The 20,855-nt window shown below is 44.9% G+C and overlaps 2 protein-coding genes across 35 annotated transcripts in view; both read right to left on the reverse strand.

Moving 5' to 3' along the window:
- The window catches only part of DST (dystonin), a 467,794-nt gene that overhangs the window by 220,267 nt on the left and 226,672 nt on the right, over positions 1-20,855 (reverse strand). For all 34 annotated transcript variants that reach the window (XM_061623014.1, XM_061623016.1, XM_061623029.1 and 31 more), the window contains 10 exons: positions 20,748-20,825; positions 20,486-20,647; positions 20,290-20,394; positions 11,535-11,630; positions 5,944-6,069; positions 4,913-5,065; positions 4,516-4,670; positions 4,209-4,335; positions 3,380-3,563; positions 475-632 (listed from right to left, as the gene is read on the reverse strand). In XM_061623014.1, coding sequence (XP_061478998.1) covers positions 475-632; positions 3,380-3,563; positions 4,209-4,335; positions 4,516-4,670; positions 4,913-5,065; positions 5,944-6,069; positions 11,535-11,630; positions 20,290-20,394; positions 20,486-20,647; positions 20,748-20,825 — 1,344 coding nt within the window. The remainder of the gene's footprint in view (positions 1-474; positions 633-3,379; positions 3,564-4,208; positions 4,336-4,515; positions 4,671-4,912; positions 5,066-5,943; positions 6,070-11,534; positions 11,631-20,289; positions 20,395-20,485; positions 20,648-20,747; positions 20,826-20,855) is intronic.
- Positions 13,502-15,778, reverse strand: LOC133384332 (uncharacterized). The gene is made up of 2 exons (XM_061626250.1): positions 15,723-15,778; positions 13,502-14,963 (listed from the first exon to the last, which is right to left on the reverse strand). The coding sequence occupies exon 2, from the start codon at positions 14,889-14,891 to the stop codon at positions 13,767-13,769; it is 1,125 nt and encodes a 374-aa protein (XP_061482234.1). The 5' UTR covers positions 14,892-14,963; positions 15,723-15,778; the 3' UTR covers positions 13,502-13,766.

Consider the following 20,855-nt stretch of genomic DNA (forward strand, 5'->3'; position numbering starts at 1 on the left):
AGGAAAGGAGGGATCGTGGAAAACGGTGAAAGCCTCAAATGGATTCCAGTTCCCTTTGCAAATGGAAAGAGCCCTTCCATTTACAAGGAAGTTGTTAGGATCCAAGCCAGTAAAAACAAAGTAAGTTCATTAAAGCTAGAGAATTCGTAAGTTGCAGGAATTGCCACTCACAAACCAAAAGAATCTTTAATAAGATTTTTACTCGCCTTTATCCTCCAAGAACCAGCAAAACTAACCTGTTTAGGCTGAGAAAAGTGTTTGTCTATGAATTGCTCCCAAAACCTATAATCAACTGGTGGTCCAAACGTTTACTTTAATCAGCTTTATAAATACACCTTATTCATTATAATTTGTAGATGCAGCCATGCAGATAATTGTAGTGGTCTCTTCTGAATGAACACTTTATGAGCTCATCATAATATGACTATAGAGCATTAGAGAGTCAATCTTTACAGGAAGGCTCAGAAGACTCACCTCTTGTTCAGAGATCCGAAATACACTTTCATGTAAGTCATCTCTCTCTAGCGGGGTTCGAATCTGCCTAATTAAACGATCTTCACAATTCTCCAAACGGAGTCTGATGTTTCGAACATCTGAGATGTATAGATTGTAAATGGATTCTTCATGCTCTTCTGTTGGAAATGGAAGCATGCAAGTAAAACCAAGTCTTGTTAATGTTCTTCTGCTACCACTCAACAGCTACACTACAGCCACAATGCTTCAACCTTCTTTTAGAGTCTGCTATGCCTCACCTTGAAGCATAAAGGAAACATGTAATTAACATTAATGGAAAGTGATTATGAGGAGAAATGGATGTGTGAGGAACAGGCAGTGGTCTTGCATTTCTTGCTTCCATGCTTCTCCACCTCTCTTTTTTTTTTAACTAATTTATTTGATACAACTATCAAAACATACAGAAGTTGAAACATACTCTCCATAGAGAACTCACCTTTCAATAAGCTAAAATACATTTACAATAGGCAGAATATTGCCCTCTGTATGGAATTTAACCATTCAAATGGGTCAAAACTCAGTGACAAAGCATTCTTTACAAAAACAACTGCATTTCATTAACAAGATTGACCGTATTTGAAGATTTAAGGAATGCTCTAAGTTAGGCTAGTAAAAAGGGTGTCACAAAATTTCCCCAGGTGTTGAAGGTATCCCCAGGTTTCCTAATTTCCCCAGGTTTTGAAGGTATCCCCTTACATTACCAATAACAAGCATAAACCAGTCTAGCAACCCTGTCACTCTCATTAGAAATGGGATATTCTCCTAAAGGGGAGATGTGGATGAACTGGAATCACTTTGTGCACTTCCCAAGGAGAAAAGCAAACATCATAGAAGCAGGACACACAATCAACTTCTTGCTTGCCATGTATCATCATCATCATCATGTCTAAATCTGGGCATCCCCCCAAAAAAATTAATATGCACATCATTGTAGTTACAGGTATTATTATCCCATTTGTGCATGCTTGCTGATTAACTGGATTGTCTATGGTTCTTCCAGAGATGATTGCATAATAAGACAGTATTAAATCTATACAACTGAGTCCGTTATCATTTCTTCCAGATATACAGTCAAGCACAGTATATCGCTGCTCTGTGCAGTGACTTATGGGTTTACTTTAATCAGCTTTAATCTGTTATTGCATTTCCTCCTATATCAGTATCAGCCTACATGCACAATGCACCTATTCAGCTTTATAGAATCATTTATGTATTTGAAGCTCAATGGTATTACATATTTTCAGAATGGAGGAATATTTACAACAGCAAGAATAACTTCAAAGACATTTTTCTTTCACACTATGCTTAATATTTTTCAAAATTATATAGGGTCCATTTATGACATACTTGTGGATTTATTTTAAAGAAGAGTAAGTAAACCAATGTAAATGATGAGGTACAATACACCTGGCAATTGATTTTTACAAGGAAAAACCCAATTCCTTGTACATTTATGAGTTAACAATAACTAAGATTCTTCCTCTATCATGTAACCTGGTGAAATAATTGTTCCATTTATTCCCCCATATACAAATCTTGCCACCTCATTTTAGGAACTCTATTGAGATCTGAGATTGTGTGCTAGTAAAATGCACATTACATTTTCAGTGAGTATGCAGAGGCACAAATAATTCTTGTGCTTGCAATATAATGTTGCAATATGTGAATCAGTGCTGACTGTTGTTAGCAACAAAATAAACAGAAGGGGTGTCATTTAGAGGAAGGAGGTAATTCTTCTTTCTCCTTCCCTGTTTCATATGCAATTTTCTCAGATGTCTCTATGTTAGCAGATAACTCGCTGATTTCACACACACAACAGGTGCAGAGAATTACAGCCAGCTGACCCATACAAATAAATGCTCCTGTGAGCAGTGAAATATGGAAGGCAGGGGCACAGAATATAGGCTTCCTCTTTTGTCACTTGAAAAGTAGCATCTTAATGTCTGTGGCTCTGAGTGCTCACCGTTACATCTATCAAACAATGTACTACATATATGTACAGTAGGGCCCCACTCATATGGCAGGTTGGGTTCCAGACCCCCGTCGAAAAGCAAAAATTGCCAAAAAGTGGAACATAGCCCATCCAGAAAGAGAGAGAGAGAGAGAGAGAGAGAGAGAGAGAGAGAGAGCGCGAAGCCTGCTGCTGCGCCGGCGTGATCAGCTGTAGCGCAGGGAGCTTCAGGGGCCAAGCGCTGTCAGCTGGAGCACGGTGGCTGGAGCTCCCCGCACTACAGCTGATCAATCAGCTGTAGCATGCAATCAGCTGTAGTGCGGGGAGCTTCAGGGGCCAAGCGATGTCAGCTGGAGCATGGCAGCCAGAGCTCCTTGCACTACAGCTGATTGCACCAGCGCAGCAGCAGGCTTCGATCAGATGTAGCGCAGGGAGCTCCAGCCGCCGCACTGCAGCTGACACCACTTGGCCCCTGAAGCTCCCCACACTACAGCTGATTGCGAGCTACAGCTGATTGCACTGCCGCTCCTGGAGGAGGAGAAGAAAGGGGCGGAGGAGAGGGCTTGTGCCGTATTAGTGGAACACCGAAAAGCGGGGCACCGAAAAGCGGGGCCCTACTGTACTACATAACCATGCCAAAAGCATAAATCCCAAAGAGTTGGTCTGTCTTGAAAACATTGCAACAGAAGCTATGGGGGGGGGGAAATCAGAAGAAATACTCATAACTGTAAGAAATAGTAGGGTTTCCAACTCACTTCTGCCACTAATATTTGCTTTCCTCTCTGCTTCTGAAATGGGCACCACTGTGAACCAGCCACAATAGTATAGTTCACATATAAAACCGAAAATGTAGTCAGTACCATTGAGCATCTTATAATGGAGGCTTCCATACATTTCTCAATGTGCTATCCTTACCTCTCTCTGCAGACTTAAGGAGCTCTTGGTAGTACTGCTTGCACACATTCACCTCCCTTTCTAGCTGTGCAATGTCAGCAACTGAAAAAATTTTAGATTTCTGGCTGTCTTCCAGGAAGTCATCAAAGCGGGAATGCAAGTTGCTTAAAACCTGCTGATGTTCACCTGGCAAGAGGGTCTTTATCTAGGAAATATGTTTTAAAAATCAGATTAAACTTTTTCCGGGGTGGATACCATTTAATAAACTGCATACAGTTCTGTCAGTTTCTTATTTTAACACTGAAAAAGGGATGGTGCACATGTTGTTCTGTGGGGGCAGCACATAAGAAGAAGCCTACGGAGGAACTGTGCCTAGCAGAGAAGCCTATTGTGCCAATTCATTGGAATGACATGTAAATAGCACATGAATGCAACATTTAAATACATCTATCCCCAAAACCCACGTAAATGCCCTGGAGAACTCTTAATGAGACCTGACAACATGCACTGAGTGCTTACAGATGTGGACATATCCACATTTTAAGCGCTTGGTAAAGGAAATACCAGTGTAACATTGACAAACCTCCAGCGATTATGTCTGCTGAGAAAACATGGGGCTTCCTACAATCTTTGCTTATTGTGTTACAAAGGAAGGGTGTAGCTTGTAAGTGGAACTAGCAAACTGCTGTTGTAAAGATATATCATCAGAATACTTCATGTTGAAAAACAAAGTCTTCAGGAACTGTGTGTGCCTACACTTAGCTTGAGCCCCTATACATATTTGCTTCTAAATCACAGAATGTTCGGCTAGGTATACTCTGGATAGTGTTGAAACAGGCACACAACCTACCGAAGCAACATTACTGGCTCGAACTGTTTCAATTTCATTTGTTAAGTAATGCCAGGAGACCACACTCTTCATGTTTATATGTGATTCATGCCACAGGGCTAGGACATTCTGATATTGCTGTTCAATTCTGAAAAGCACAAAGCAGAGAAGGGGGGAAATGACTGAACCTAAATTAATGGTATGACAAGAGACAGTCAAAAGAGTACATGTAATATATTTCCCATACCAGTACATTTCACAGAAATGTTCCTGGAAGGTAAAAAAGATCAATTTCAACATTTTGTGTATACACTATGCCAACGTGTACCTGTTTGCAGTGTCTATTGCTTCTTTGTTGGGTGGAGGAACAGTAAAACATACAGAGGGAACCATGGCCTCGTTGCCACTTGGACTAATCACTTTCCATTTTGCCCGGTGGGAGTTGCTTGCTAAAACGCATTCATCATCTTTGTAAATGGTTATCTAGTTTTGAATAAAAAGACGAGGAAATCTGAATGAGCTTAATCTTGTTATCGTGATCTTACAAAGCACTTTCATAAATGGTGCCACTGGAAAAGTGGCAGGAGAACAAAATGGGAGGGGGGACCCCCAATCGGGAAGACAAGGCTTTGCTGCCTTTGCTATGAGATTTCCAAGAATGTGTCATTAATGCAACCTTGTCTTCTCACACCCGCAATTGATTTAAACAAATCTAAGATTCCAACCTCAATTTGTCTATAGTCACAGATGGCTTTAATTGGTAAGGATGTTTTCAGGGGATTATCTGGATTCCTGGGCTTCAGCTGAATTATTGTCTTTGCTCGCCCCACAAGGCCTGCCACTGTGTTCTTGTACTGCAGGAGCTGTTCTTTTTCGTCCTAAATGCCAATTCAAAAAAGATAACGAGAGGGGAAAAGACATTAGAAGCAGCTACAAATTAAATGTGATTTTCTTTGCACCTTTACAATATTTTGTTCTGCCATTTGTGAGATCTTACAATTAAGCTCTGGCCCTGTAGTCCTTACCATTGAAACACATGATTGCCCCAAAGTATTTCATAGTGAATTACCAATATGGGCCATAGTCTTCAAGGGACATTGACATAATAAACTCAAAAACACTGTTCTGGCTCATGTGAATATGCACTGTTTACCAACCACATTACCAGCATTGGTGAAAATTAATGCCCGTGACCTAAAGTTCTGTTTGTAAAGGAGATTCCAGTTTCTTTTGTGAAACTGCAAGCTTTTCAAGATTTTCCACTGCATATACACACTATTGCCTAGCTAATAAAAAAGTACCTGACAGCTTCTATATGTGGACATGTCCCATTTGATAATCAGTTTAGTGGATTGTAACCACTGTGTGTTCTATTCGTGCTAAAATTCAACCTACAGGCTGCTCAAAAGCCTAAAATCTGTCAAGAGTCACTGTTTTTTCAAGTAGCAGGAATGGAAAGGTACAGAACACTGCCAAAAGTGATACTCAAAAATTATGACTGAACGTATGGCTCCAGCAAAAAGTTCAAGGCAAAACATCTCCTTCATATTCTTCACTGGCTTTGCTTTTGAAGCCAGAATTGTGAAAATGTTGAGAAGGTAACAAGGAAGACTCACTAACTAACTAACTTTCTTAGTTCCTCTTCAGGAAGGAAGGAAGACTCTTTATGAGCCCATCATTACTTATAGATTTGCTGTCTACCTTTTGTACTCTGCTAACAAATGACTTCAAAGGAGTATGTATGGGAAATACCTACCATGGACTCTTGGATCAGATGTTCTAGTTTATGAATACTGCTGGACCTATCACAGCTGTATTTTCGATGTACAGCATCTCTTAAATTCTTCAAGTAATCGATGGCCTCTTTGGCATCATTGAAAAACTAAAATGAAAAATACCTTTTGATTAAAAAAAGAAGTTACCAAATTCTTCCAAGCTACACAGGAAGTGGATTGGACTGTGAAAGACCAATCCAAATTGTATTTGCATTTTGACAAATTTGTAGGGCAGTACAGTATCTCAGAGAGGAAGTCAGGTCTCATGCTCCCCTGGTGCATTCGCTATAGCTGCCCAGTTTCCCTGCTTTTAAAAGTTGGATAGAAATATCTGTTGGCTATAGGTACATTCTTAAACCGCAAGGTTTTTTGCCTATTAGTGAATTTCTCTGCTTTTTAATCCAGGAGGTAAGAAATGGAATCCTGTGCAAGTTTGCTGAGAATGGATTGATCATTTGCATGCTTATTGAGTTCAGTGGGATTTACTCCCTTGCAATCATGCTTAGGATAGGTGAAACTGACCACAGGGGATGGGGAGGGGGGGAGAAGGAAGGAGGGGAGGAAGGCACAGGGGAGGAGGGGGATGGGAGCAGGCAGGAGGGGGAGGGAAGAAAGAAAGGTTTGATCATTTGCATGTTTATTGAGTTCAGTGGGATTTACTCCCATGCAATCATGCTTATGATAGGTAAAACTGACCATGGGGGGTGGAGGGAGGGAGGGTTGGAGTGGGCAGGGGAGGAGGAAGGGAGAGGGGAAGGAGGGTAAAGGCAGATCTGATCATTTGCATGCTTATTGAGTTCAATGGGATTTGCTCCCATGCAATCATGATTAGGATAGGTAAAACTGACCATGGGGAGGAAGAGGGGAAGGGGAGGGGGGAGGAGGGGATTGGAAGGGGATGGGGAGAGAGGGGCAAAGGAAGGGGGAGAGAAGGGGCTAGAGGGAGAGATAGGAGGGAGGAGAAGGGAGAGTGGGTTTGATCATTTGCTTACTTTGGTGTTCAGTGGGATTTATTCCTGTGCAATAATGTTTAGAACAGTTGAAACTGGCCCGGGGGAGGAGCAGGGAGGAAAGGAAGTGGGGAAGGGGAGGAGATTGGGTGGGTGGGCACTGGGCAGAGGGGAAGCCCCTTTCCTTTCCAAAAGGAAAACATTGTGAACAGTATCATTGCTTTTCAATGTTTCCCCCACCTTTTTAATCTACAGCAGGCACGTGTAGCCTCCCACCCAAATTTAAACCAAAGCTGTTGCTAGCCATATTCACACCGGACCTTTATTTCACTTTAGACATTCATGCCTTCTCCCAAAGAATCCTGGGAAGTGTAGTTAGTAAAGGGTGCTAAGAGTTGCTAGGAGAGGCCCTGTTCCCCTCACAGAGATTCAATCAGAGCATCTGACTGTTAAACCATTCTGGCCAGTTAAACCACTCTGGCCACTGGAGCTCTGTCAAGGGAATAGGAGCCTCCTCTCAGCACCCTTCACAAACTACACCTCTCAGGATTCTTTGGGGGAACCCATGAATGTCTCAAGTGAAATAAAGGTCTGGTATGGGTGTGGCCCCTGATTAGGCCAGCCCAGCAGCTGTGAGTCTGGCTTTTAGGACACTGACAGTTGGTTCTTACTGAGCATGCCCGATATTATCGAGTTCAAGGTAAAATTTCTTAAATTAATTAAAACTCAGCCAGGCATCTTTTTATCTTTTAAACTGCAGAGGATGAAGGTCAGAGCATGGGGCAAGGTCAGTAACAGGATTACAGATACTCAGTGAAACACAGCTGATTTTTAATTAATTTCAACAAATTCTGAGAACTCAGACAGAAAAAGGCCAAAAGGGGTCTGGGTTTTTTTTCTGTTTTTTTACAATTTGAACTCTTTGTTCTGATTGTTTTGTGTATTGCCATGAAAACACAAAGGGTTGTTAAGCAAGCGTTTCTGAGTTCAGAACTGTAAGTTTTGTAAGGTTTTGTTTTGAAATGAGCTTATAGCAAGCATCAGAACGACATGGGAGGTATTTTCAATTTAACATTGTGGAATGCAAAAAATCCACGCTGGCTATATTACACAGCCACTCTTGTGGCTGTATAATACATGTGCATGCACACACAGCACACATGCAGCACATACATAAACACACATACAGATTCCCCACACACACAGCACACACATCCTGTACACACACACCAAACCTCAAGGCACACAGCACTCTCCCTCTCACAAACATACTTGCAGTGACTCACTCATAAGTACACTCTCAAAAACAATTGCATGTGCAGATGCGCACACACAATCAGCATTTTCAGCCCTCCCTGCTCCAGTGCTAGAGTGGGGAGGGCTGGAAATGCAGGCTGTATATGTGTGTGTGTGTCCATGTGTCCCGACTGAGAGATAACGCACTTTATCTGCTCTTCAGATATCGCTCTCTAAAGAGCAGACAGAGCGCTTTGTCCCCCAATCAGATCAGGAGATAAAGCTATGGGGGATGGCAGGCCATGTCCTGCAGCTTGATATAATAATAAATAAAATAAAATTTTATTTGTTAGTCACCTATCTGTCCGAACTAACGGACACTCTAGGAGACGTACAATATAAAATACAATATACAATCAAAAGCCACAATCATCAATTAATCTAAAACCATCCTTCAATTAATACATCATAAAAACTAATCCACCCCAAGAATCCTATAGGCCTGCCTGAATAGCCAGGTCTTCAAGGCCCGGCGGAAACCTATCAGGGAGGGGGCAAGACGAAGATCGAAAGGAAGGGAATTCCAGAGGGTGGGGGCCACAATCAAAAATGCCCTCTCTCTGGTCTGCACCAGCCTAGCTGTTTTGACTGGTGGGACCGAGAGAAGGCCTTTTGAGGCTGATCTTGTCTGGCGGCATAATTGGTGATACTGGAGGCGTTCCTTCAGATAAACTGGGCTGAAACCGTATAGGGTTTTAAAGGTTAACACCAACACCTTGAACTGGGCCCGGAAAACAACTGGTAACCAGTGTAGATCTACCAACACTGGGGTGATATGATCCCGGCGACAGCTATGCTTTATCAAGCGTGCCGCCGCATTCTGTACCAGCTGTAATTTCCGGATCGTTTTCAAGGGTAACCCCACGTAGAGTGCATTACAGTAGTCTAAGCAAGAGGAGACCAGGGCATGTATCACTCGTGGGAGCAGATGCACAGGAAGGTAGGGTCGCAGCCTCTGTATCAGATGTAATTGATACCAAGCTGCCCGGCTCACTGCCGAAACCTGAGCCTCCATGGACAGCTGAGAGTCAAGAATGACCCCAAGGCTGCGGACCTGGTCCTTCAGGGGTAATCTCACCCCATTAAGCACCAAGTCTAAATCTCCCAACCTTCCCTTGTCACCCACAAGCAACACCTCGGTCTTGTCGGGGTTTAGCTTCAGCCTGTTCTCTCCCATCCATCCACTTACGGACTCCAGGCACTTGGACAAGGTATTCACAGCCAACTCCGGTGAGGACTTAAATGAGAGATAGAGCTGAGTGTCATCCGCATATTGGTGACACTGCAGCCCAAAACTCCTGATGATGGCCCCCAGCGGTTTCACATAGATGTTGAATAACATGGGGGAGAGGATAGAACCCTGTGGCACTCCACAATTGAGAGGCCAAGGGTCTGAAACCTCATCCCCCAATGCTACCCGTTGATGCCTGTCTGAGAGATAGGAACGGAACCACCGTAAAACAGTGCCCCCTATTCCTAATCCCTCGAGGCGATTTAAAAGGATACCATGGTCAACGGTATCAAAGGCCGCTGAGAGATCCAGGAGGACGAGGAATGTGTATCTCCCCTATCCAATGCCCTCCTCATATCATCCACCAGAGCGACCAAGGCTGTTTCAGTTCCATGTCCAGTCCTGAAGCCCGATTGGAAAGGATCTAAATAATCTGCTTCATCCAAGTGTGTCTGTAACTGTTTGGCCACCACTTGCTCAATCACCTTGCCCAAGAATGGTAAATTAGAGACCGGGCGAAAGTTATTCAATTCTTGGGGATCCAAGGAGGGCTTTTTTAAGATGGGCTTTATCACTGCCTCCTTGAGGGCTGATGGCATTGCATCCTCTTCCAAGGATGCATTTACCACTGCCTTGATCCCTTCGCCCAGTCTCTCTTTGCAGCTCATGATGAGCCACGAAGGGCAAGGATCAGGTAAACAAGTGGTTGGCTTCACAGTAGAAAGCACCTTGTCCACTTCCTCAGCGGGAAGAGGCTGAAACCGATCCCACCAGACCGGAATGCAACTGGCCGACTCTGGCCCACTGCCTGTATCCACGGCGTACGGAATCATGCTCTTCAGGTGCTCAATTTTATCAACAAAGTGTTTAGCAAACGTGTCACAGGAGGCTTTAGAATGCTCCATGGGTTCCTGAGCAACTGGACCGACCAGGCTTCGGACCACTTGGAACAACCTCCTGGGACAACACTCTGCCGACGCAATAGAAGCAGCAAAGAATTGCCTCTTTGCTGCCCTTGTTGCCAGGTGGTAGGCCGCTATTGCTGCTCTAACCAGTGTCCGATCGTCTTCAGAGCGAGATTTCCGCCACCGGCGTTCTAGTCGTCTCACCTCCTGTCTCAGACCCTGCAACCGTGGTGTATACCAGGGTGCTGTCTGAGTTCTATTCAGGGGGAGAGGACGTTTCGGAGCCACCCGGTCTATTGCCCTAGTGATCTCCCTGTTCCACTCCACCACCAGGGTTTCGACCGGGCAACCTTCAGTCAGCTCCAAATCACCCAGCGCATTCAGGAACCCCTTAGGCTCCATCAGGCGTCTGGGGCGGACCATCCTAATAGGTCCTTGTCCCCTGCGGAGGGTGTGCGGCATTGAGAGGTCCATATTCACCAGGTAGTGATCTGACCATGACACGGGGTTAGAAGAGACAGCCCCCATTTTCAGAGCACTTCCCTCCCCTCCCGAGACAAACACAAGGTCAATAGCATGACCGGCTACATGGACTGGATTTGGCCCACGGGCAGTGAGCTAGATACCCTTGCCCTAAATTGTACTCCTGTATCGTGTAGTCTGACAAATGGACAGTGTCACTAGACAAAAAGAGTTGTTATAGTGGCAAAATGTCTGGTAATCCAGCTCTGTAAGAATAAACCACCACAAACTAAACATCTTTCTGTGCCTTCGAACATGCTGCTTAGCAGAGACTGCAACGCCAAGGTACTTATGAAGATACCTGGAAACCATTTAGTGATCTATATGAATTGCTTATTTGTGGGTTCAAAAAAAAAATCTTGAATGTAGACTTTATTTCCAGTGCACCCTGGACAATTTTTCCTCCTTCCCTTCCCATCCCCTTTCCTCCCCATCCCCTGATGTTTTTCCCTGTTGACGATTGTTCATAAAAACAATATATCTTCATCACTGCACTTCCGTAGGCATCTGCAGCAGTACAACCAGAAGTTCTATAAAATCTGAACCTTCAGTTTTAGATTTATTCTAGTGTCATTGTACTATTATTTGGCATAAGAAGTACACCAACAGAATCTTTTTCTTCCTGTTGGTAAGATTTAAATCTACAATCATATCCATGTGCTACGTACCTGAAAATATGCAGTGTTTTCTCTTAGATGCTGTTCAACACATTGGCAAAGCTGTAAAATCCAACTCCACTGTGTCTGCATTGCAGCTCGGTAGGCCTTAAAGATACAGGCAGAGGAAGCAAGTCATGTTTGGTTGTGCAGCAGTAGCTCCAATGAGGGGGAAAAGAAGGATTTGAGGAATTTAAGCCCCCCCCAACACAAACAAGTTGCTAGCCCAAATACCTTTGCCTTATTACAACAGTAGAACAAGACATGTTACATAGCAGCCTCCAAAAATGTAGAGTGATTTATCTACAAAAAAATCAATAAAAGCCCTCAGAAAAAGTTAGTTAATAGAATACTTGCCACTTATAATTTGAATGTCTCGTATAATATTTGTTCTATCTCTGCTAAGGTGGCATGGTAATATTTTTGGCCAGCAGAGGCTGCTCTAAATACCATAGATTCAGAATTGCTTCATTCAGAGCCCCAATCATCACCCACTGAAGTCAGTCGGTGTTTTATTCTCTGTTAGTAGATGAATTAAAACTCAGTTTGCTAAATACCCTTCAGATATTGAAATTAATCTGTTTTATCATGATGAGGACAAGTCTCAATAAGCCTCTTACTCACACACTCCCCCCTCACCTCTTCATTCAAAAGAGGTTTTTGAAGCTTTTGTTAAACTGCGTTCCATCTGAACCCAAAAAATGGACCATTGGTCTCACCTGAAGGGTGATTTTCATAGGAGAATGCCATCATGCTGGATTATAGCTCGTCCTATCGTCCAAAGGCAAGAATGTTTCTGAAGTCAAGACTAGGGTGTCAGGCCCCTCCCACTCTCCAGTTCATTCGCAGCAAGTCCAAAGAGATATATCTAAACATGCAGGAAAAAAGGCCAACGGGCCTAGCAGCAAGAACATAACATAATAATAGTAATATTCATAATATCTGACTCTAACCTAGCGAAAACAGTAATAGAAGTCTTGACTTCACTAGAGAATTAAAATTTAATGTAATATAATATAATATAATGACGAACTGTAATATATAAACCATCCCAAAAATTATGTAGTTATCCTCCAACTGGGAGGGTCATGATGGCATTCTCCTATGAAAATCACCCTTCAGGTGAGACCAATGGTCCATTTTCCATAGGAGGAATGCCATCATGCTGGATGTACCAAAGCAGCCCATAACCGGGAGGGACCACCCACATACTAGTCGTCATTAAGAACCTGTTGCAAAACTCGTCTGCCAAATGAGGCATCGGCAGAGGCATAACGATCTATTTTATAATGCCTTATGAACGAGTGTGGAGTAGACCAAACAGCAGCTCTACAAATATCGGCAACAGGAGCGTTAGTAGCAAAAGCAGCCGAAGTGGCTGCTGATCTAGTGGAATGAGCTGTTATACTAGGCGGAACTGGAATCTTAAGGAACTCATAGGCTAAGGTAATACATGCATGCAACCAGCGGGATAAGGTGGAATTAGCTACTTTATGCCCCATAGACCTTGGATGAAAGGATACAAACAAAGACTCAGTCTGTCGTATATCCTGGGTCCTGGACAGGTAGGTCTTGAGAGCCCTCCGAACATCCAACGAATGCCAAGCCTTCTCGAGCGGATGAGTAGGATTCGGACAAAATGAAGGTAGAACAATGTCCTGGTTGCAATGGAAAACTGAATTGACCTTGGGACGGAATGAAGGATCGGTTTTCAGCACAACAGAATCCTTGTGAAAGACACAGAGGTGGCGAGCAGAAGACAATGCGCCCAGTTCTGAGACTCTTCTCGCCGATGTAATCGCAATCAGGAACAGGACCTTGAAAGACAACAGACGTAAAGGCACAGTCCTGAGTGGCTCAAACGGAGAACGTTGTAAGGCCTGTAGAACCTTGACAAACTCCATGATGGAAAACGGTGAGCTACAGCCGGCGAGCGTAGAGCAGTGCCTCTAAGGAAGCGTTTGATAAATGGATGTGAGGCAATAGGGGCGTCAGTGGAAGATACTGAAAGAATGGACGACAGGGTGGACGCATGTCGACGTAATGTGTTGGGTCTAAGTCCCAACATGAGGCCCCTATGAAGATATAGCAGCACTTGTTGTACTGTAGCCTTGGAAGGATCGATGTGTTGAGACTGACACCACCTGGAGAATGCTACCCAAGTATGCTGATATATACGAGTGGTGGATGGTCTTCTCGAGGCCAAAATAATGTAAATAACAGCGTCTGACAGGCTGGCTGATCTCAAATGTCCCCGTTCAAATGCCACGCTGTTAGGTTGAGCCACTTGGGGTCCTGATGCCATACTGGGCCTTGTGATAAGAGATCTGGCCTGACTGGGAGTGGCCAGGGATCCGTCACCGACAGTGCCAGGAGATCCGAGAACCACGGTCGACGGGGCCAATATGGTGCTATCAGAACCAGCTGTGCCCTCTCGCGACGTACCTTCTGCAAGGTTTTGGCTAATAGTGGTATTGGAGGGAAGGCGTATAATAGTCCCTCCGGCCACGGCAATGACAGAGCATCCACCGCTTCCGCTGTCGTGTCCAGGTATCGAGCGAAGTACCTGGGTAGCTGGCAATTGCGACTGGAAGCAAAGAGGTCGACTGAGAAGGGGCCGAATCGACGCTGGAGAAGATGGAACACAGTCGGATGAAGTTTCCATTCTCCCGGAAAGACTTGTTGTCTACTGAGCCAGTCTGCTGTGAAATTCCAAATTCCTCTGAGATGTTCTGCTTTGAGGGATTGCAGATGTTGTTCTGCCCAGTCGAATATGATGGAAGCTAGGCTCTGTAGAGGTCTGGACCTGGTGCCTCCCTGTCTGTTTAAATGAGATTTGGCACACGTGTTGTCCGTTCGAATGAGGACATGGTCCAAGTGGAAGAGAGACTGAAAATGAAGCAGAGCTAAGTGGACAGCCTTTAGTTCCAGCCAGTTGATGTTTTGAGTTTGTTCTGCTGTGTTCCAAACTCCCTGAACGAACTGGGAGTTGCAGTGGGCTCCCCAACCCAGGAGACTGGCATCGGTGGTAATGACAGTCCGGTGGGGTTCTCTGAACGGAGTGCCTTGGGTGAGATGTTGTACCCTTGTCCACCAGCGGAAAGACAAGCGCAGTGTGGGACTCAGGGGGATTGCTCGATGGTTTGAGTTGGCAATGTCGTGTTGGAATGGCAACAGGGCCCACTGTAGCTGGCGCGTATGTGCCCGAGCCCATGGCACAATATGGATGGTGGATACCAACATTCCGAGAGCCCTGGCTAGAAGCATGACATCTGCAGAAGATTTGTGCATCAGAGACCTTGCGATGTCTGTGATAGCGGTGATGCGATCTGGGGACAGGAATACAGTCGCTTGCAGTGTGTCTAACATTGCCCCTAGATGCTGCAGGCGTTGGGTTGGTTGTAGATGGCTTTTGTCGAAGTTGACTAGCCAGCCGTGGGCCTGTAAGATATGGAGCGTGAGTGTTAGATGACGATGAGTAAGCTCCCTAGACCTTGCGCGTATTAGGAGATCGTCCAGATAGGGGTAGATATGGACCCCTTGAAGCCTGAGGTAAGCCACTAGGGTAAGTAGCACCTTGGTAAATACTCTCGGGGCAGACGAGAGTCCGAACGGCATTGCTCGATATTGGAAGTGCTGGGAGCCAAAGGCAAAATGAAGGAATTTCCTGTGGGCTGTGCAAATAGGGACATGGAGATACGCTTCCTTTAGGTCGATAGAGACAAGGAAGTCACCTTCTTGCAGGCTGTCTGTAATGGAGTGGAGGGATTCCATTTTGAACCTGCAATACTTTACGAAACGGTTAATGAACTTGAGGTTCAAAACCGCCCTCCATGAGAGATCGCGTTTGGGCACAGCAAATAGGAGGGAGTACACCCCTTCCGACCTCTCTGCATTGGGGACTGGCTCTATCGCCTCTATGTCCAAAAGGTGCTGTATCGCAGTCTGCATGATGCAGCGCCTGTCTAGTGCCCTGGGACAAGGGGAAGGATGAAAATTGTTTGGAGGTATTGCCCAAAACTCAATTGCATATCCATAACAAAAGAGGTCTCTGATCCATGGGACCTGAGTCAGAGGTAGCCAAAGTTCGGCAAATAGAATCAATCTGCCCCCAACTGGTATTGCCTTAGTATTGTCTGCGTTGGCGAGACCCTCCCCTGTATGAGGACGTTGAGTAGCCTCTGCGGCCCTGGTACTGACCTCTACTGGGGAAACGTCTATTCCAGCCTCCTCTGGTGGAGCGGAAGTCAAATGCTGGGAAGTCACGGCCTCGTCCCCCAGGCCGGGTTCCCCGAAAGGGCTGAGACGTGCGATATGAAGCGAAACGCCTAAAGGGTCTGCGCTCGACGTTTTTGATGGTGGCCAAGACAGGCTTTCGAGTGTCCTTAGGGTCGACAAGCACTGCCCTTAATGCCTCTTCCCTGAAAAGTAATGAGCCTGCATAAGGTGCTCGTGAAAGATTAACTCTGGCAGTAGAGTCAGCCTGCCAGTGACGAAGCCAGTGGGTCCGTCTGGCAACGATCTGAGCCGCCAGGGCGCGTGCTGCTAGTTGATTCGCGTCCAAGGTGGCGTCGGCCACGAAAGCAGCTGTTTTACGCAGTTTTAGTAGCGATCTGCGCAGGGAGGCAGGATCTGGATTGTGGTCCTCGATGAGGTCGTCTAACCACATCATTGCTGCCCTGGTGAAAATAGAGGCAGATGTGGATGCACGCATGGAAAAGGCGATGGCCTCATGGGTCTTGCGTAAAGCAAAGTCCAGTCTCCGTTCAGTGGCATCCTTTAGATGAGAGTCCCCTTCCCTCGGCAAGAGGGACCTGGAAACTAAACTGGAAATAGGCTCGTCGATGTTAGGGACAGCCAGTCTGGTAGAAAAGTCCGGGGCCAAAGGATAAAGTCTGTCCGCAATGTAATTAAATCGGCGTGCCTGTAAGGGGTGGGACCATTCGTCCTTGGCCAGTTTAGCGATGGGGTCTGGGACAGGGAGGAAGTTTTCAGCTGGCGTAGGGGATTTCAAGACCCTGGCCCCTTTTAAAGCGGGAGTGGAAGCTGCAGTTGGAGTGGATTGAAGACCAAGGGCGTTCAAGACTCTGCGCGCCAGGAGCTGGTAATCTGAAGAGTCGAAGAGGCGATAGGAGGTTTCTGGCTCTGGTTCCGAATGGTCACTCCACTCGTCTGCTTGGTCTTGCAGCGCGAATGTGGACTCTGCATCAAAAGAGGCGTCATCAACGAACCTGCCCCTGGTAACGTCAAATGGGTCTGGAGAACCTGATCGGTTTGCCTCACTGTGTACACTTTGAACCCCGCTGTGTTGAGGGATAGCGGGAGGTTGTGAAGATGATTGACTCTGAGTAAAAAAGGACAGCATGCCCTGAAGTTGTGTAATGAACTCGTGGGAAAGCTGTAGTCCCGGAGATGTAGATGGTTGCTCTTGGATAGGCGGAACTGTAGACGGCTCCACAGGTAGTGAAGAAGAGCAAGCTCTGGGTTGGCTGGACATTGGTTGTACAGGAAATCCAGGAAAGTCCTCCTCATCAGAGGAAGCCGCAGAAGAATGAAAGACAGTAGTTAACTGTGCATGATTTGAGTCCTCTGGCACTGGAACAGAGACATAGCGGGGCCGCTTGATTGTGCTGTGGCTAAGATGTTTGGTTTTGGCAACCGCTTTATAGTGCTTATGTTTGACCGCCTTAGGAGGTTTAGGCTTGGTCATCTGGTTTGTCACAGGCTGTTGTATCGGCTTGGTTGCCTGGGTTGTCTCTGGCTGTTCTGCCATCATATAGATAATAAGGGTAGCTGTACACGGCACACGACTGGGGCAGAATGCACAGACCCGGGCAGGCACAGTACACGGCACACGACTGGGGCAGAATGCACTGGCAGATGGCAAAGTACACTGCCACGATGGGGCAGAATGTACGCTATGAACAGTCTTAGAACATGCACAGTACACGGCACACGACTGGGGCAGAATGCACTGGCTGATGGTAGGTACACTGTCACGATGGGGCAGAATGTACACTTGGAGGAAAGGTGATATTGCACAACTTGCACAGTATAGTCCAAATAGCTTTGTATATTTTCAATAGTCTTGCACACTAACAGGTGGCCTGGTGCACTGTTATGGCAGTATTAGTAAATTTGATGAAAAGTCACATGTGCACAGTAGTTGCAGTGATTGTAGAAAGCCACAGTAACCCAGTGGTTGCCAGGGTCAGCCTCAGAGATGGGGTTGGTAAAGGAACTTATGTAGAGGTAAAAATCCTATCTGCAGCACATAAACAGGGAGCAGATCACACAGAGGGAGCTGACAAGAACCTGGGCTCTGCAAACCCCAACTCGTGAAGGAAAAAAACCCCTTTTGTAATACTAGTGGGTTCTCAAAAGGGACGGGAAAAAACGGCCACTAAAATGGCACCCGTAAAAAGAGCGGGAAAATTCGAACAAAAATGACGGATACTTTGCCCAGCAACAACTGTTGTATGAAGAAATGAGCAAGGTGGGAAAAATTTTTAACTGTAAAAATGGAACCGCCCACGGTAGAAATACAGCCGCGGGACTAAGAAGGTAATTGCGGCTGAAAAAATTAGCCTGGAAAAAGACTTCGTGAAGGAGGCAGGACAGCTAGCGGACTTCCCGAAGCCGAAGAGAATCGGCCAACAGGCAAGCCGCAGCCGCAGGCTGAAGGGACTGACTCCGCGAGGAACCAAGCGCCGCAGATGATCGAGAGAGACAAGGCAGCCCAAACAAGAGAAGTCGCTAAAAAAGGGGAAGGCAAAGAGCCGCAGACGTCGGCTCCTGACGGGCGAATGAAGCGCCGCCCGTAAAAATGAACGACGAAGGGAGCCGCAGCCGCAGGCTCCCGATCGTCAAGGCACAAGGGGAAATGGCAAAAGGACCGGAGAAAATAAAGTACGAAAGAAGCCGCAGCCGCGGGCTCCTAATCGTCAGGGCACAAAAGGAGGATCGGTAGAACAAAAAAGGGGGGGCGGAGGCTGCCGCCGCAGCTCCTGGCCCCGCTGAGGAAAGAGACCGCAGCCGCGGTCTCTGTAGTTTGGGAGTAAAAAACACACCCCCGGGAAAACGAGAAATTGACAAGGAAATTGACACACAACACACAAACTGTGGTAAGGGATGAGACAAAGGAACGAGACGAAACAACGTACACAAAACTCCACCCTCTAGATAAGACAAAAAACTTATCTAGTCACTAGCTAAAGATCTTGCAGGGACGAAAGGCAAGAATGAACTGGAGAGTGGGAGGGGCCTGACGCCCTAGTCTTGACTTCAGAAACATTCTTGCCTTTGGACGATAGGACGAGCTATAATCCAGCATGATGGCATTCCTCCTATGGAAAACTAGAGCTAACCTTACCTACGTCTTGTTTGAAACAAGTCAACTACAACTATGAGTTATGAAGCTGCCTAGCTTTAACAAATAATAATTAAAGTTAACTTTAGTTTAAAGTAAAACTGAACTGTGGTTAATCAAAAGTGGAAGTGAAAGCTTCCAGTCTCCTTCTCAGAGTTGCACCAGAGGTGGAAGAGGAAGGGTACGGGTCTAAGGCTCACTCCAGCTCGTATCGCTCAAGAAAAATAATGATTTGTCATGATGTCTACATGCAGTCCGAGATTGTCTGTCTATATAAACTGCACAGAAGAGATACCAAGAGAATATATCTAGCAAGTACTACCTGCCAAAGAAAAAATCCTGCGGTATCAGTTTCAATATCAGCCCCATGTTTCAGCCCTAACATGAAAATATCCTAGGGCTGAGCTGTTTCCATAAAAACCTTACTGCTTCAGAACATAACCTTGCATGACTATCTGCTTTGAAAACATTGTAGAGAGTTAGAACTGACACTCACGTGATCTAATTTGGAAGCCTGAAGGTACCTATGGTAGCTAGCATGCATTTTAAAGTAAAACAGGAGTACTCGTAAATATCAGATGTTGTTTGGACATTAGATTAATTTTTGACTAGAATCAAGTTGTATATTAGAGGTATACAGCTTGATGCCAGTCCAAGATAAATCCAATGTCCAAACAATATCTGAAGTTTATGAGTAACAGCAAGTGCCTGAACTTCACACCTTAAAAGGAAGCAATATAATAAAGCCTTTGCAAGTATAAATGCCTGGAAATTCCCTATCAAATGAAAAGACAGAACCAGTGCAAATCTCAGTCTCAGAATAGTAATGATCCCAGTGATGTATTGTAGTTCTCAGTGAACAGAGTGTCGGATGGATGGATGGATGGTGGTGATAATGGAAAACAAAGAAGGGAAAGGAATGGAGCATCTGGCAAGACAGTATGGCTGGCCCTCAGAATAGCAGCCCTCCACAAATGCTTTATTTTGTTGAATGTCCCATTTCCTTTATGTTATTAACAATGAAGTGTCTTGTCTCATGTTAAAGATTACCAAATGCATTGTGGCATAAGCTTTTGAAAATAAAACATACTTCAACAGATACATGATATGGTATATTAAGCTGGAAGATATAGATACATATAGGAACAAAAAAGGTTTTGGGGTTTTATGCAAACAGTTGGACCTCTGAAATGCAAGATGTGTCACATGTCTATGTAGAGCCCAATTGTATATAATATGAAATCAAAGATTCTTATTTTACTGAGTATTCTCTGGAAATGAAGCACGGGCCTAGAAAATGCATCCAGAAAAATCTATAACCCAGGAAAAATCCAATATCCCATAAAAAGTGTCTTGAAATATTGTATTTCTGTTCCTAACCTATGCTTAACAACCTACCTCAATAGTTAGCCTTGCAGGGTGGTTTTCAAATAGCAATTGTTCTGCTATTTCCTGAACCGATTTAATAATTTCTTCTTTCTGATCAAGTTCCCTCATTAGTTCCTTCAAATAAAAAGACAATCAGCTTTAGAAGCCAGGAGTAAATATAAAAAGATTACATTCACTGCTTCTTGACTATTTTAACAATGCTTACTGCATGATATTCCTTTTTCCTTGCTATATTTGTATTTCTTTCACTCCAGTCATATGCAACCTCCTCCTCTTCTTTTTCATTCAACCATATGAGTTCCCTGGTAGCACGAGATACAAAATTGTGAAGGGTGTCAAGGTGCCTTTCCTGATTTCTTGATGTATTCTTGAAAAGACAGTAAAAGAAATCAAATATTTACTTTAAATCTTTGTTGTTGTTAAATAGCATCCAGCTAAATGTTGGGACTTCCAAGCAGCAATCTTACCAAGAGTTTTGCATATTGGCTCTCCAGTTTGTGCAATTTTTCTGCATAGCTGAGTTTAAGGGGAGCAGTCATTTGGATCTGTGTAGAACAAATTGGTTCAAAGATTTT

The sequence above is a fragment of the Rhineura floridana genome, chromosome 4, assembly GCF_030035675.1.
Source record: "Rhineura floridana isolate rRhiFlo1 chromosome 4, rRhiFlo1.hap2, whole genome shotgun sequence".
Lineage (NCBI taxonomy): Eukaryota > Metazoa > Chordata > Lepidosauria > Squamata > Rhineuridae > Rhineura > Rhineura floridana.